This window comes from Lycium ferocissimum, chromosome 2 (genome assembly GCF_029784015.1).
Source record: "Lycium ferocissimum isolate CSIRO_LF1 chromosome 2, AGI_CSIRO_Lferr_CH_V1, whole genome shotgun sequence".
Lineage (NCBI taxonomy): Eukaryota > Viridiplantae > Streptophyta > Magnoliopsida > Solanales > Solanaceae > Lycium > Lycium ferocissimum.
In genome coordinates this window covers 20,909,930-20,926,534 of record NC_081343.1, presented here as the reverse complement: position 1 = coordinate 20,926,534, position 16,605 = coordinate 20,909,930, and the positions used below count along the sequence as shown (strand labels likewise).

The 16,605-nt window shown below is 37.8% G+C and overlaps 1 protein-coding gene across 2 annotated transcripts in view; it reads right to left on the bottom strand.

Annotated features, from left to right (window-relative positions):
* LOC132033822 (villin-4) overlaps positions 1 to 16,388 on the bottom strand; it is a 37,652-nt gene extending 21,264 nt beyond the window's left edge. The window contains exons 1-14 of one of the 2 annotated variants that reach the window (XM_059423942.1): positions 16,124 to 16,388; positions 14,618 to 14,715; positions 14,272 to 14,371; positions 13,254 to 13,322; positions 12,941 to 13,177; positions 12,638 to 12,815; positions 12,424 to 12,556; positions 3,439 to 3,601; positions 3,200 to 3,347; positions 2,967 to 3,067; positions 2,627 to 2,782; positions 1,366 to 1,434; positions 1,206 to 1,274; positions 965 to 1,102 (exon numbers count right to left, since the gene is read on the bottom strand). In XM_059423942.1, coding sequence (XP_059279925.1) covers positions 965 to 1,102; positions 1,206 to 1,274; positions 1,366 to 1,434; positions 2,627 to 2,782; positions 2,967 to 3,067; positions 3,200 to 3,347; positions 3,439 to 3,601; positions 12,424 to 12,556; positions 12,638 to 12,815; positions 12,941 to 13,177; positions 13,254 to 13,322; positions 14,272 to 14,371; positions 14,618 to 14,673 — 1,617 coding nt within the window. In that variant the 5' untranslated portion in view covers positions 14,674 to 14,715; positions 16,124 to 16,388. Of the gene's footprint in view, positions 1 to 964; positions 1,103 to 1,205; positions 1,275 to 1,365; positions 1,435 to 2,626; positions 2,783 to 2,966; positions 3,068 to 3,199; positions 3,348 to 3,438; positions 3,602 to 12,423; positions 12,557 to 12,637; positions 12,816 to 12,940; positions 13,178 to 13,253; positions 13,323 to 14,271; positions 14,372 to 14,617; positions 14,726 to 16,123 lie in introns of both variants that reach the window. The other variant, XM_059423934.1, reaches the window with a different exon arrangement.
* Positions 16,389 to 16,605: the final 217 nt, after the last annotated feature.

Genomic DNA, 16,605 nt, shown 5'->3' with positions numbered 1-16,605 from the left:
GGCACCCTAAACTAGAATTCTTAATCATTGCTGACATAGAACAGCTAAAACAACAACAAAAAACCCACTGCAATCCCACAAGTGGAGACAGAACAGCTAAAAGAGGAAAAATATTTTCCCTATTAATTTTAGGATCTCTGTTCTCTTACTATATCGTCTTTCCTCTTTCTTTTTAAATAGAACAGCTAAATGAGGAAAGAAAATATAGTAAGAGAACAGAGATCCTAAAATAAATAGGGAAAAATATCTAACCAAGAAACAAACAAATTAAAAAGAATAATATATACTGCACTCTGAGCATTACATGATAAATGGTAATTCCCCACCCCACCCCCTTGTCATTCCCAGTCAGTTGGACAAAGTGGAGAAGATGCATAATTACCAAATGCTGACAATTCAGCTATCATGAGTAATGCCGTTCACTTTCAAATCTGAACTTCTAATCTCACTTAAACTGGAACCAGCATCTGCTATTTTGATATTCAAATTGGATATAGATGAAATTTGAGCATGAGCAATTGATTTTTTTTTAATTTCAATATTGGAGGGTATCACGCTTAATAGAACCAGACTTTGCAATGTCAATAGTCAACAGGAGAGGCCTTTTTCTTTATATTTATATATTTCGGAAATGGGATCGTCATACACTTTAGACGTTTCCAACCTAAAGTCCTAAGATGGATTGGAGCCAGAGATATTAGGAAAGAACGAGACGACTTCTAAGTCAACCATGTCAAATAAACTAGCCCCCATCCCCACCCGCACCCTTCTTCCCCTTTTAGCATCCTTTTGTGTATCGTTTGGATATGGGAAAACATTCTACATTGATTGACATTTTATACAGACACATATATGACATCTCCAGAACCAAGTTCAAGCATGGTCCAAGTAGGTAGTTGGGAGTATGTACATATGTTGCCAGGTATGTATGCATGTAGAAAATGAACTGTCAGAATGAACTTACAGTTTCTACTTGAATTGATTGCATATTATCAGGTCCAGTACCCTGAACCCGGAATAATGCGATTCCATCCTCTTTATATGTATCTTCTGCAAGTTCCTTCTCTACTAGGTGTTTCTTGTATCCTTCGCTAAGACCACCCTGGTAATTTAGTAGAAACAAGTTATCAATAAATGTTCAAACATGATTTTAAACAAAGACATAACAATAGTCTGAGTCAAGACACTTTTGCAGTTCCACAAACCTTAAATACAATAAAGCTCTGAAAGATGACAAAGAACTGGAGAGGTTCATATCCTTCATATATGCGAGCCTGGAATTTTCCATATTAACCAAACTTCAGTATCAACTCTGGGTTAACGATCAAAATTTAATTATGAACTATTATCATGCCAGTGAATTACCTGAGTAGCTGAGAACTTCAGTAACTCAATTATCTTGCCTGCTTGAGAAATTGCTGAAACCCTGTCTTCCTATGTTCCATAACAGAAAGCAGCGTAAGTAAAGCTATCTGTAAATGTTTAATAGCCGTTCAACATTTCTTTTGACACAAACACGAAGGCCTTTCAAAAACTACACAGTCCCACTTTACTTCATGAAACAAAACAAAAGGCCATTTTCTCTCCGCTAGCTTTTTTTAGTTCTAGAAGATTTTTAACATTCATTTCCTTGCTGACTTGATACTTTGAAAGATAATTTCGTTTATATCTTATACTCCCCCCATCTAGCTTAATTGAGCGGATTCAGAGTATGAGATCAAACTATCTGACTTTTTTGTGTGAATTCGGACATTAAATCTTCAAGTTTTTTGACATAAAATATACATACTTAGAAACTACATAAAAAGTACTACAAGTCACAATAATTAACAATTTAATATAATAAAAGGCACATGAAAAGTCGCAAAAAGTCGCGGTCAAATAAAAACTCCTTGACTCTCCAAATAGTAAGGTCAAATAAAGTGGGACAGAGGGAGTATGATAATTTTCTTTTTTTGAAATGGTAAGTATTATATCTTACATAGGCCCAGGAAACAAAGAGAAAATGTGTACAAACGAGATCTTTTTACTTGAATGACTTAGAGGTTTCGTATTTCTCAAAAAAGTGATTCAATTGATGGGATTTGGTATGAGTATATTTCTTGGCTTTCACAGTTTTCGGTTTGTATATTCAAAATGAGACCGTGAGCTCTTTAGGGTGTCCTCAAGCATTTTCTTGTATCCTTTTTATATTGAACATTGCCTTTCCGATTGTTCGCAAGTTAAAAACTTTACGAGATAAAATATTCAATAAACAGGGAGCGAGAGAAGAGGTAGATCAGAGCACCTTTCAAGTTTTCTTTTGGATTTTATGAAGGAGAGGAAAGCACACATTTTGAAGGAGTTGAAAATACTTGTATGGAAGATCAAGAGTTGTCCTCTATTTTTTATCCATTTTGGAGTAGAGAAGAATAGATGTTTGGCTTGGTATTTTGGTTATTATATTCATTCTGGCACTTTCTTGGTGCCAGAATAAAACGAGTTTTATTTACCAAAAGAAACATCAAGTCGACAAGCACTATCCTTGGACATTTTTAAAGCCAAGCTTTGCAGGATAAAGCACTTCCCCTAGACACATAAATTGTTCCAGGAAAAAAACAGAGAACGATAATGCTGAAGATTTTACCTGAACACTTTGCCTCCCAAACCAGGTGCCAATGAGATGTTCCTCTTTATCTTCTCCAGGATAAGAATATTGGAATATGTAACAGTCTCCACTATAGAATTTTGATTGATCAGATGCTTGAAGAAGAGTCTTCTGCTGTCCATTCACACGCCACACCTGAACATAGACAGACGCAATGAATCAGATACTTTACAGCAATGTAATGTTCCATCCAATATTCTTGTTAAAGAAATTTCTTCACATTCTTCTCATACTTTGCTTTGCACGTAATTTTATTTATTAATGAAAATAACCAGAAAATCATTGTAGATCAATATAGAAATAGACAGAAGTTAGACACCTGTAAATTGCCTGTGCAGTCTATATATGGTTGAGGTTCTTCCTTTGGAGGAGCTGCTTTCATTAGGCCCCTCACATTAAGCCCTTGACGCTTTAGAAGCGCTGGAGAACGAAGAGGGGAGGAGAATGTCAGTATTATCATAATCAGGAGGTTCAGAAAAATTGCATGACGAAACAAAAGTAGGTTGCTTTAAGCTCTAGCAAGTAGCAGCAATCCACCAGTAAGTGACTAACCAGCAACCTTGCCTCTACCATCCTCTGTCACTGCCACATTAGTTGATTGAGGCCAAGAGTCAAACTTTGAGCGGAACATGACAGTCTCGAACCCTTCAATTACACGAATTACATGGCACAGTGGTCTATCAAGGCCAATGAGGAATTCCTATAAGGTGATAATGAAATCAGATAATGATTTAGGTACATATAAGCTGAGCGGCATATTTAATAATCCAAACTGACAAATGAAATATTACATCTGCAGCCCCACTAGCAGTTTTCCTCTCATCAAGAGAAGTATTTCTTCCCATCCACACAAAAACTTCTATCCCACAATCAACTATATAGCAACCATTCGTATCTAACAACTCCCTTGTCAACGACTCGATCTCAACAGGTTCTGCTTGCCCTTTCTGAACTCTGTATAAGTAAACAAATAGCAGCAGATTTGAGATGTAGAGGCTATAAGGTGATCATAAGAAAAGAAAAACATAACAAAAGAAGAAACTTACAGTTGGAACATCTTGAAACCTATCAGTTATAACAAGAATTTTTCCTTCTTTATGGGCAAATGTCTCTCAAGTACAAACATTGCACCCTTACCTATAATTGTGTAACTTTGGGCATAAATATTGTTTTGCTTTTTATTTACTCTGGTCTGTTATTAAAGTCTGAAATACTCCAAAAGTACCTGAGCGGAGCAGAAATTAAACTGAAAAACACAAACTTTACTCTACAATATGAAGGTAATAGAAGATAACTAAACATAAGACTTTTAGTACGTGAGTCTCATTTTAGACCCAAAGGAGGACTTCTGTATGCATCCTAAGACTAATGTCAGTATTTCTCACAGGGAGTCTCCCGCTCTAGTATCTTATTGATACCTAAGAAGCCAAGGCAAAGGAACTTAAAGATTTCAGACCTAACAGTTTGATAGGAAGTTTCTATAAACTGATTTCTAAGGTCTGACATAGAGACTGAAAAGGATGATGGAGAAATTGGTAGATAACCAACAGATGGCATTTATTAGCGGTAGACGGATAATGGATGCTGTGTTGATAGCCAATGAAGCAGTTGACTCCAGAATCTCACAACAGAAGCGTGGCATCTTATGTAAACTTGATATTGAGAAAGCTTATGACCATGTTAATTGGGCGTTCATACACAGTATGCAGACATATGGGATTTGGGGATAACTGGATCAATTGGGTGAAATTTTGCAACTCAACAGTGAAATTTTCCATTCTTATTAATGGGACTCCAGAAGGTTTTTTCAGTGCACATAGAGGGATAAGACAATGGGATCCTTTGTCCTCTTTCTTATTTGTCATAGCAATGGAGATGCTTAACAACATGCTCAAGTGTAATAACGCAATTTTAAATAAGGGTTATTTGGTAATTTAGCCTTAAAAAGACGAAATGAAAAGGGCGGGCCAAGCCCATTCTCTTATTCTGGTTGCTGGTCACGTTTTAGTGATTTCAGGAGTAGAAAATTAGGGTAGTTGTGGGCTGTAGTTTTATAGAAAGAAAAGAAAGGGGAAAAAGAGCAAAACTACTGGAAAAATTTGTGGAAGTTCACGGACAGCGTGGAAGTGAACAGCGAGGGTTCATAGTGCAGGTATTTCACTACATTAGCTCTTTAGCATATATTTTGATTTACATGTTATTGTGTTTGGTTGGTCAAAGAAGGGTATTAATGGTGGCATAATCATTATTCAATGATAGGATGATGGATTGGAAATAAAATTAGGTGACAATGATTGGTGGGTTAGTGGAATTAGTCATAGAAGTTTAGATATTGAAAGCTGCTATGAAAAACAACTTTATTTCTTCCAGTTTAGATTACTACTATATCTTTATTAGGAGACAAAAATCATAACTGATGATTGGGTAATAATGAGAGGGTTATATGATTATAATAATAATGATTGAATGTAAAATTATATTATGAGATAGCAGTGGTTTGTTGACATGAGAAACAATTTATTAAGAATGCAAATTCAGAGAGCTATTGTGCAGCATCTTGAAGCCACTGTTTCGGCATTTTTCCCCATTACTGGAAGTACTGCGTTTCACATTAATATGGGTACATAATTTGATTAGTGAGGCTGGGAGTTAGACTTTGATTGTTGACTTGCTTTGAAAATTTAGAGGATGTTCGTCTAAGGGGTTTTGACTATTTTAAACCCGTTTTGATGTAGTTTGAGGTGATTCGAATTTCCGAGAGCATAGTTTTGAATTATTGGAAGGGGTGCTTGGATTGTGAATTCGAGGTAAGTGAGACTTTAAGCTTTGGGTGCTTGCTTTTCAAACCCGTTTTAAAAATATGTTTTGTCTGCCTGGTCCATGTGTTGGAACAAGCGTGTGCTTGGCAGAATCGGTGGTCCTTAGGCCAGCCGCATATACTTTATTTTCAAATACTCTATAACTCTCTTTATAAATTGTTTTGTGATGTGATACAGCTGTGAGCCATGGCATTGTGTATGCTTCCCTTAGCATTGTGTATGCTTCTTCATGATATTGGGGCATTGTGTATGCTTCCTGACATATTTGGGGCATTGTGTATGATGCCGTGGATTCATGATGTTGATTAATTCTTTAATTGTCATTTATGACAGGTCCTTAGTGTAAATTGTGTTGAGATATATAATATACTTGATAAACAGTGGTTTGGACCTTGGTTGCTATTATATAATGATATATTCATGTGCATAATATTTTTGTGCTTGTTATGTTTTGTATTTTCTAACACTTGTTCCAGGGGTATTTAAAGTGGCGGGTCGAGGATCTTCTTTGGGTTATATTTATGTATAACTCACTCTTCCACCGCATGTCCATACAGAATCTTGTCGCGGAGAACGAGGGCGGTGGTTGCAGTATTTATTAGTGGATACATTCGGCCGAGGCGAGCCACCGTTTGTTCGTGAGGCGACCATTTCAGCTTTATCTAGTTTATTTCTAGTTCTTTCTTTTATTTTGGGTTTACATGCCCGACATTCAAACTCATGTAACTCTGTTAGATGCTCCCTGGTCTTAGCATGGGATGTGGGCTAGAGATTCTTTTATCTTAGCGTTGGTTGGTTTCCATCAATCGATTATGGGTTTGGTTGATGACTAATTCGTATTTTATTATTACTGATGTCGTTGGGCCTGCACTTATTTTCTTTTAGTGCTATCGTAAATGACTAAGGGTATGATATATGGTTCGTCTGGCGGGTAGTCTGTTCTGGGTGCCAATCACGTCTAGCGAGTATTTTGGGACGTGACATCAAGATTGTTAAGACTAGTGGAAGGATTCAGGGTTTTGAAGTTGTCAGAAGCAGAGTCAGCGATCTAGAGATGACTCATCTCCAATATGCTGATGATACTCTATTTTTTGTGATGCAGAGGAACAACTGCTGATTCTGATGTTAATATTGGTGTATTTTGAAGGCATTTCTGGGCTTCACATTAACTGGAGTAAGAGCCACCTTTTTTTCCACTAATATGGTACCTAATATGGAGCAGCTGACATAGATTTTGGGTGGTGTAGTGGGTACATTGCCGACAGTATATCTTGGCATGCCTTTTGGAGCAAAATCAAAATCCAAAGAAATTAGGAATCCAATCTTGGAGAAGCGTGAGAAGAAGTTGTCCAGAAGGAGATGAGAATATTTGTCATTGGGAGGCAGACTTACTTTGAAAATTCTGTTTTAGATGCTTTACCACTTTGAAAATTCTGTTTTAGATGCTTTACCAACATATATGACGTCCCAGTTTTATATCCCTCAGAATGTTATTCCGAGGCTGGATATATTCAGGACATCTTTTCTTTTGGCATGGTATAAAAGGGAAAAGAGGCTATCATTTAGTCAAATGGAAAAATCTCATCAGAGAGAAAAATCAAGGTGGTTTAGGTATCAAAAACCTTAAGCATCAGGGCAAAGCTCTTAGGCGAATGGCTCCAGATGTATCCACAGGAATCCCAAAATCTATGTAGTAGAGTTATCAAAACCACATACGGGGAGCTGGACAATTGGGTCTCTAAAGAAGTTACCACCCCATATCTATGTTGCTCAGACTCTTTAAAAATGCCGCCTGGTGTGTGTTTGGAGGATTCGACACGATGCAGCATCCTTTTTGGAAAATCCGAGCAACAAAGCCCCACATGGTGTAAGTCCCTGGAGAACCATTAGGTCCTTTTGGCCTTTTCTTAAAAGAAAATCTGTTGTAAAGGTTCACAGTGGCAACAAAACTCTTTTCTGGATAAATGGATGGGTTCTACAAGCTTACAAGTTTTATTCCAAGATTTGTTTGCACTTGTTCAACATCAACACGAGACAGTAAAGATGTGGAGCCATCAGGGGTGGGATTTGGTACTCAGAAGCCCCCTGAATGATTGGGAGATTCCAAGGTTGAATGAGTTATACAGGCTTTTAAGACCTTTAAGACTAAGACACCTGATACTAGTCTCCACTTCATCCACCCTACACCAATACGATGTGTGACATCATCATCAATCTCCCCATTTCCTTGAATAATAGACCCAAGATACTTGAAACTTCCTTTCTTTTGGATGGCCTGGGTTCCGAGCTTCACTTCCACTCCAGCCTCAGACGTCACGCCACTAAACTTGCACACCAAGTGCTCTATCCCCTTTAGACTCCAGGGTTTGTCTCCAAACCTGCAGCTTAGCGTTAACTCTGATGCAAGTCTCGTCAATCGGAACTATGTCGTCCGCAAATAACATACACCATGGCACCTTACCTTGGATTTGCCGCGTCAATCCATCCATCAACAAAGCAAATAAAAAGGGCTAAACTGGGATTTCTTTATTAAAATCCTAAAAGACATAGGTTTTGGAAGAAAGTGGTTAAAGTGGATTCATTTTTGTATCAGTACTGTAAGGTTTTCAATTCTCAATAATGGCTCCCTAGAAAGGCTCTATCAATCTCCGAGGGGACTCAAGCAAGGACACCTAATATTTTCTTTCATGTTCATCATAACAATGGAGGGTCTCAATACCAGGCTGAAGAATACCAAGTCAAATGGGTGGTGAGGGGATTTAACGTATCAAATAGTACCAATTGTAACATGGATATCTCTCATCTCCTAATAACTCATCGGTATTATGTGATGAAAACATTGATCAATTAGGGCACATAAGACTAATCTTAACAGTCTTTGAGGTAGTGTCTGATCTACATGTCAATTGGAAAAAGAGCATGTTATGTCCAATCAAGGCAGTGAATCAACTATAAAGACTGGCTGTTACACTGGGTGTGAAATAGGAGTTCTTCCCACAACCTCTCGGTATTAGCTCTGGGGGCCAAAAATTCTCTTGAAATATTTCAAGGGGTCATTGAAAGAAGCAAAAGGAAGTTTGCAAAATGGAAAGTTATCTTTCTTTAGGTGGCATGGTGGTTCTGGTGAATAGTGTTTTAGACTTTATACCTACTCATGCAATGTCTATGTTCCCTCTCCTAGCTAAAGTGAAAAGAGACTTATCATACAGTGAGAAGAAACTTCATTTGGCAAAGAAACTAGGAAAACAGAGCTTTAGAGCTTTTAACCTGGTCAATTGGATGACACTCACTACCAGCAAGAGGGAAAGTGACATGGGCATTAGAGATATGAGGAAACGCAATTACTAACAAAATGGCTGTGGAGATGTGGAGATAATAACTGTGAGGAACAAGCATTATGGAGACAAGTGATCAATTACAAGTATGGTCACGAAAGTCACTAGAGCACTAAGTATGTGAAATCTACTTTTGGAGTGGCAATTAGAGAGCTATTAGATCTAAGTGTCCCAATATCATCTAGCAATAGAAACAGGATATCTTTCTGGAATGAAAACTAACGCGGGCATGGTCCTCTTAAAGATATCTATTATGATCACCTTGAATGTCAATCCTACAGCTACAATTGGGGAGATGTGGAGTCACCAAGGGTGAAATTTCAACTTTAGAATATCATTAAATGATCGAGAAATTGATAGAGTAACTGAATTGCTAAAACATCTGGAGCTATTTCGGGGCATAAGTAATATTGGAGACTCCTTGATATAGAAGGGGGACAACCATAGGATGGATATTCACAGAAAAATCAGCATATGCCTTACTTTCAAGAAGCAGCCAGATAGCTAAAAACTGGCCTTGGAAACAGATCCGGAGAGCAAAAGCCCCCTTCAAAGTAATCTGCTTTACATGATTGGTGGCAAGGCAGGCTTGCTTAACTCATGAAAATCTAAATAAGAGAGGAATTCAAACTGACCTCAGATTTAAGATTTACAGAGTCAGAGAGTATTTGGGACAAGGTGGGAGTGGCCTCTGTGGTGGACAAGATGAGGAAAGCGAGGCTGAGATGGTTCGGGTATGTGAAGAGGAGATGGAGATGCCCCCGTTAGGACATGTGAGAGGTTGGCAATGGTGGGTTTAAGGACAGGTAGAGGTAGGACGAAGAAGTATTGGGAGAGGTAATTAGACAAGACATGGTGCATCTTCAGCTTACCAAGGACATAACCTTAGATAGGAAGATATGGAGGTTGCGGATTAGGGTAGAAAGTTAGAAGGTAGTTGGGCATTGTCTTGCTCTCCTGCGAGATAGGCTTGGTGGGTAGTTAGTATTAACATTATTCTTGTAGTTTCTGGCCCTTCAATTTCTGTTACTACCTGTTGTTTCTTGTGCTTTGGTTATCGTATTATTTTGCTCTAAATGCTATGTTACGCTCTCCCTCTTATTTACTATGCCTTATTTTTTTTGAAACTGGTAATTTTGTATTCCTCAGCATTAAGGGTATGCTGGCCACCTCCAAAAATTTACATTTTACTGAAAGAGAGATACTTACAGTAATCCTAAAAAGTCCACTAACTGAACTTCCTCTTCTACATATTGTTCTTTACACCAAAAACTTAATGAAGTAAAGACCTTCCATTGGATCTTCTGCAATGAACTTTCTCTGCCTTTAAAAATTCTGTCATTTCTTTCCTTCCAAATGTTCCACCAGATGCAGGCAGGAACTGTTTTCCACCAAATCTTCTGACTCTTGCTCCCTCCCCTTCTTATCCAACAGCTTAGAAGGTCTGCAGTGTGTTCAGGCATAGTCCAGTTCACCTTAGCCAAATTAATGAACAATGCCCAGACTTGTGCCGTAACTTTACAATGAAGGAAAAGGTGATTGTTTGTCTCTAAGGCCTCCTTGCATAATGTGCATCTTGAAGCAATGTTTATTCCTCTTTTCTGCAGTGCTTCATGAGTCAAGCAGGCTCTCCAAGCTACCAGCCAGGTGAAACACTTCACCTTAGTTGGTGCCACACTCTTCCAAATGGATTTCCAAGGTCCTGGTGTCCTCCCTGAAATTTCAGTCAAACCCTTGTTGTACAATCTGTTCACAGAGAACAGTCCATCTTGATTATGCTTCCATGTCAATTTATCTGGCTCAAAATTAGTTCCTTGAAATCCACCAATTACTGTCAATAGTTCTGCTACCCATGCTATTTCCCAATCATTTAGAAGTCTTCTGAAAACCAAATTCCAGCCTTGGGGAGACCACATCTCCTCTATTGTACTATCTGGATTTGTGCTTAAAGAAAATAAGCTAGGAAACAGTAGTTGTAATGTCCCCTGTCCACTCCAATTTTCCTTCCAGAAAAGAATCTTGTCACCCCTACCCACCTTGTAGTTAACATTTGCCTTCAGAGCCAGCCAGAAAGCTCTAATGGTCCTCCATACCCCCACACCATAGGTATTTGTCACCTCATTTGTACACCATTTCCCATTTTGGCTATACTTATGTTGAATTACCTCTTTCCATAGTGCCTGATCTTCCTGATTATATCTCCATAACCACTTCATGAGTAAGCTTTTATTCTGTAATTTTAGGTTCTTCACCCCCAATCCTCCATGCATTCTGCTTTGTTGAACTACTTCCCAATCTACCAAGTGGAACTTTTTTCCCTCATTGTTTCCTCGCCATAGAAAGTTTCTCCTTAGAGCGTCCAAAGCCTTAACCACCTTGCTTGGTATAGGAAATAAGGACATCACATATGTTGGCAAGGAGTCCAAGACTGAGTTGATTAAGATAAGTCTTCCCCCCAAGGATAGGTATTGAGATTTCCATAGAGCTAGTTTCTTTTCAGTCTTCTCTATGATGCCATCCCAGATTTTCACTGCTTCATGCGTTGATCCCAAAGGCATTCCAAGATAAACAGTAGGCAAATTCTCAATCTTGCAATTCAAAATGCTTGCAAGCACTTGGATCTGCTGCACCTCCTTGACTGGGAATATACTGCTCTTCCTCCAGTTGACTTTCAGCCCAGAACATGCTTCAAAAACCACTAGTATCACCCTCAAATGGCAGATCTGTTCCTGATTTGCCTCACAAAAAACTACTGTATCATCGGCATACAGTAGATGGGAGATTTCCATAGCCTCATTAGCCCTATTTACTATGCCTTATTTACCTCTGTACTTTTGTTTTCAAACTACTTTTTGTGTTACTTGAGCCTAGGGTCTTTAGGAAACAGCCTCTCTATCTCCACGAGGTAGGGGTAAGGTCTGCCTACACACTCCACCTGTGGGATTACACTGGATATGTTGTTGTTGTTGTTGCAGAGTCACAGAGTAATAATCATCTATTTTTACATTGTCTTGTCACTTCTCAGTTGTGGCAACTCTTTCTCAGTATGGCTGGACTTAGGTGGACTATGCCAAAGTCCACAGTTGATCTACTGAAATGATGGTTTAGTGAGGGAGGCAGTATAAGGCAAAAGAACTGGTGGAATTTGATCCTTGCTTGCATATGGTGGATAGCTCGGAAGGAAAGGAATGCCCTGTGTTGTGAAGACAGAAGCAGCTCTATCTAGTGGATAGAGATGAATTGTATTCTGATGTTTCATATTTGGTGTAGAAAAAATTATGTAAATGACGTAGATCCATACTTGAACATTATAGAACCTTGTAAGAAGAGCAAGGATAGATTTTTCTTTCTTTTAGAATCCTTGTAAGAAGAGCAAGGATAGGTTTTCTTATCTTTTGGAATCTGTAATTGGTTATCAGCACAACCTTTGAGCTGTGATTTTAATACAACAATTACCATTTTCAAAAAAAAAAAAAAAGTAAGGCCATGCTAGCAGCAACATAATATATAATAGTATTACCTAATATATAATAGTATTACCTAATATATAATCGTATTACCTAAATGGATGTGGAAAGGGGGATCGGAGGATGCAACCTCAGATTATGTAGGAATAACTCACCTATACAATCTAGTAGGAAGACTATCAATGTTTTTAGCCTCGGCCCGTGTAGTCTTCCTTGGAAGAGGAGCAAAGCCACCAAAAAAACCCCAGAATTCTCCAGTCTCAGCATCAGCCATCAATTTACCATCCTCTACACGTCATCAGACCACAGTTTAATGCAATAAACACTTCAGTATAATTCCCTTGAGTGACTGAATTACTAACTACTTACCAATTGCAGCGACCTCACATTTGCCATCGTGGTACGTATCTTTAATGTACTGAACAACTTCAAGTGCTTTAGCTCTTTCTTGAATAGAGGAATTGGAACCATTGAATTGGAAGATTTTACACTTGGTATCAAGAATGAAGATGTCATCATGATTAAGTGAGGATCGAGCAAATGGAACCTGTCACAATATTGTACAAAATGGTAATGAAAATATATGAGCTTAAATTTTTCTCATCATGAAAATATAAGCTTAAATTTTTCTCATCATTCATTATCAGAAGCAAAGTAGTCGCGCAGACTTGCCTCCTTCACATGGACAACATGCTTCCCTTGGCATACGTACAAACAGGTCTTATAGTCTTCTTCCTCTACATGCTTAAATCCAGATGCAATTCCACCTTTTAGAGGGATTATACATGGTTTGAAATAGGAAAGGAACTTCTCAGTTTCATGGCCCTGCACTTCACGATATTGAACAGCACGCCCACCAAGTGCTGCATCTAGCTCAACAGTTTTTATGGCAGCAACACCAGCTTCATCCTAGCAAAACAGACTCAACTATGAGATAACATTTAAAAAAACACTGGCTGCATAATATTCTAAATAGAAACAAAACCTGACTAGTATCTTCACCAAGCCAATAATGAATATCATGCCGTAAGGCACCACTTTTTGAAGTGCTGGTCTGAAAAAGAGGGGAAAAAAGCCTCAGATGAACAAGTACAGCAGTCTATAAAATGTTTCTACTGAAAAGTTACAGCAGCCTATAACATTTTTAAAAGGAACGTTTTCTCAAGGATATTGTGTCTAAAGAGTACTTCCATAAATTCTCTGTTTCCAGAATTCTGAAACAGGTCTAATACATCTGAGAATTTTCTATAGGCCAAGCAGAACTGATTTTTTTTCCTTGTTCTTAATTCTTGATATTTTCAGCAATTTCAGAAACATAGTCCAACTGAAGAATAAGATATACGATGTCTAATAAATATTCGGGCCCCATCAAATATTACCTACAACCACAGTAAGCCGTACAATCCAAAAGAGAGGGGAAAGACTAAGCCCTTCTAGCTGACAATTCTGACATATTAAGCTGCCAAAGTCAAGTCATCACCGTCCCTTCAAACAGATAAGGACAAATGTTTTCCAATTACATTAAGTGAGTCTCACGCTTGTCCAATATCACAAATGGCTCCATAATAGAACAATGACAGCTACCCTTTACCATGATATGGAAGCAGAAAGCCTTCAAGAAATAAAAGGTATATTCCAATTCGAAACTTCAATCAAGAAGTACAATACAATAAGCCAGAAATGACTAGCATGGATGTTTAGACAGACTATTTCTCATCCGTAGGATGCAAGATCTTCTATGGATCAGTCAGGTTACATTAAAGGACAAAACATTCAAGCAAATCTAGCTGCCAAAAGAATATTTTATTTAGTTTTAAAAGTTTAATAGCTTCTAGTTTGAGGTAAGTTGTAAATTCAAAATAATACCACAGATAATATGATATATAACAGTAAAATATTATGCAGCGACAACCGATGTTCTCAGTCTAACAGTAAAACAAAATGACACCAGTAAGATCCTTCAGCATATGATGAAAGCTAATAGATTACCAAAAATAACATACCTTCAAAATAATATATGAGTCTCCTGTGTAAAATTTCCCATGCGATGACTTTGGAACAGGTACTGGACTTAGCTTTTCAATACGCCAGATCTCTATTCCGCTATTAATGGGGTCAAGGAAATTGAATTTGCACTGTCCTTTATTAGCCAATCAAATTAGAAGATAAATCTGGAAATGAATATAGACATCAATTATATCAAAATTATAATTAACTCATCACACATGTAATAGCTTTCTTTCTTTCAGTGCAACGTTTTTCTATGTATTTCTTCACTCTTCTGGGAAAATATTAGTATGAGAGTTCATCCTCTAATCTCTACTTCTACATGACCTAAAATGAGGATACGCCTTTTGGCCTGCTCCTTGAAAAGCTGGATCCAAATCTCTCATTGAAACAGCCATAGTTGTTCCTTTCTGCTTTCAGTACTTCAACTAAAGAGATGGCTGAAAATAACTGAAAAGTGGATGTATAATCAGGGATAATATCACTAGACGAAGAGGAAGTTTCAAAGCAAATCTTTTCTACTAGGCGCATGGCTCAAGAGAGTACCTCATTAACTTCTCAGAAACATAATTATCCAAGAGACAAAGAAAGATGGTAGAGACGGATTCCACTACTTAAAGTAAGAATACAAAGATGAAAAGATAAGTAACAGCTGCCACAATCTTTAGCGGAAAAAGACAAATTATATCGAAGAATATACAAAATCAATCCAACATCAAGCCAAGTGAATGTATGCTTCACCAAGGCAAAACAGACATCACCCTGTAGCCTCTATGACTTCAAATACTGCTCGAACTCCAGGTAACACTAAAACAAAAGGAAATGTGACTCTTTTACGAAAGGAGCTAGTAAAGCAATCTCCTTTTTCTTGATAACCGTGGTGTCCGGCCCAGCTCATGCACGCCTCGACTAATTCCATGGGGCATCTTCTACCTCCCACCAGCACACAGGCATAGGCACCGGGTAACTCTTTCCACTAAGGCTTGGACAGATGCGAAGAAATCACCTAGTATTTTTGTCTCCGCTGGGAATTTAACCTGATCTCATGGTTCTCAACCCACTTCATTGACCACTAAGCTACACCCTTGGGTGCAGGAGCTAGTAAAGCAATCTTGGTGCAACATATATAAACGTATCCACAACTACATCTAAGAAAGGGACATGTGGTATATGAAGGAACAAAAACAGTTTTCAGATTGAAGACATGCAAGATATTCTTACTTGAACCCTTTTAATGTTGAAGCCACTTGTTTCAGAGCGATATTTAATGTTTCTATAGAGTACCAGTTTCTTACCAAAACCCAATTTCATTGGTTTTAGCTTCATTCTAGAGTAGACTCATCCATCTGGACTTTCAAAAATCATCCTACACCCTCCCTTCCCATTTCATGAATGCATTTTTTAAAATTCAATTTTGATCATATAATGTGAATTAAGCAACTAAAAGAGAAGGGCACCCACCCCAATTGCATACTTGAGGTTTTCCATTAATTTTTGTTGGGTAGTGAGTCAAATTTTCTGAATCAATTTTTGGAGCTGGAGAAAAAAGAAGCAAAAAGATTGGGAGAGCAGGCAAACTGAGAAAGGGGAAATTGAAAAAAAAAAAAAAAAAAACGACCAAGAATATCAAATCCAAATCACTACCAGGAAATGATCTGGGAATTCTAAATCTAACCAAAAACATAATAATAAACATTGAAGCATTGAAATTGCCACCTATTTCCATCTCAAAAAACTTTTCCATTCTCAGATCAGGCATAAAAGATGTCTCAGTTAATAATTGTAAAAGTATCCCATCCCCCAAAGCAAAGATTTCAGAAATAACAAGAAAAGAATAAGATTATTTACCCAAATCCACTGCTACAGATCCAATCCAACCACACAATTAAGCTGGCAGGGGAGAGGGAGGAACAATGGGAAGTGTTGTTTTTCTTTGGAGAGAGAGAGTATATCTATTCTATTTCTATGGGTAATATACGTTCGAGAGAGGGAGAGAGAAAATCGGGGGTTGGAGGGAATGATTTGTTGCCAGGCGTGCTTGTCACTAACGGCACACAACGAAAAGAGGAGAGAGAGGAAGAAAAAAAGACAGTGACATGAACTGTAAAGACTTTACTCTTTGGATTTTGCTGAATTATAAAACGTACATAAATAGAGGTCTATATTAACGTGAATAAATAGGTAATGTCAAACAAAATAACTTTCCTTTTTTTTATCAAAAATAGGCAGTTTTACATCAGCAGTCTTATATTTTATATATTTGCCCCTCATTTATGCCTTTCTTTAATTTTTGCCCCCGCTGTTTAATGAAAGTTTTTTGACGAAATTAC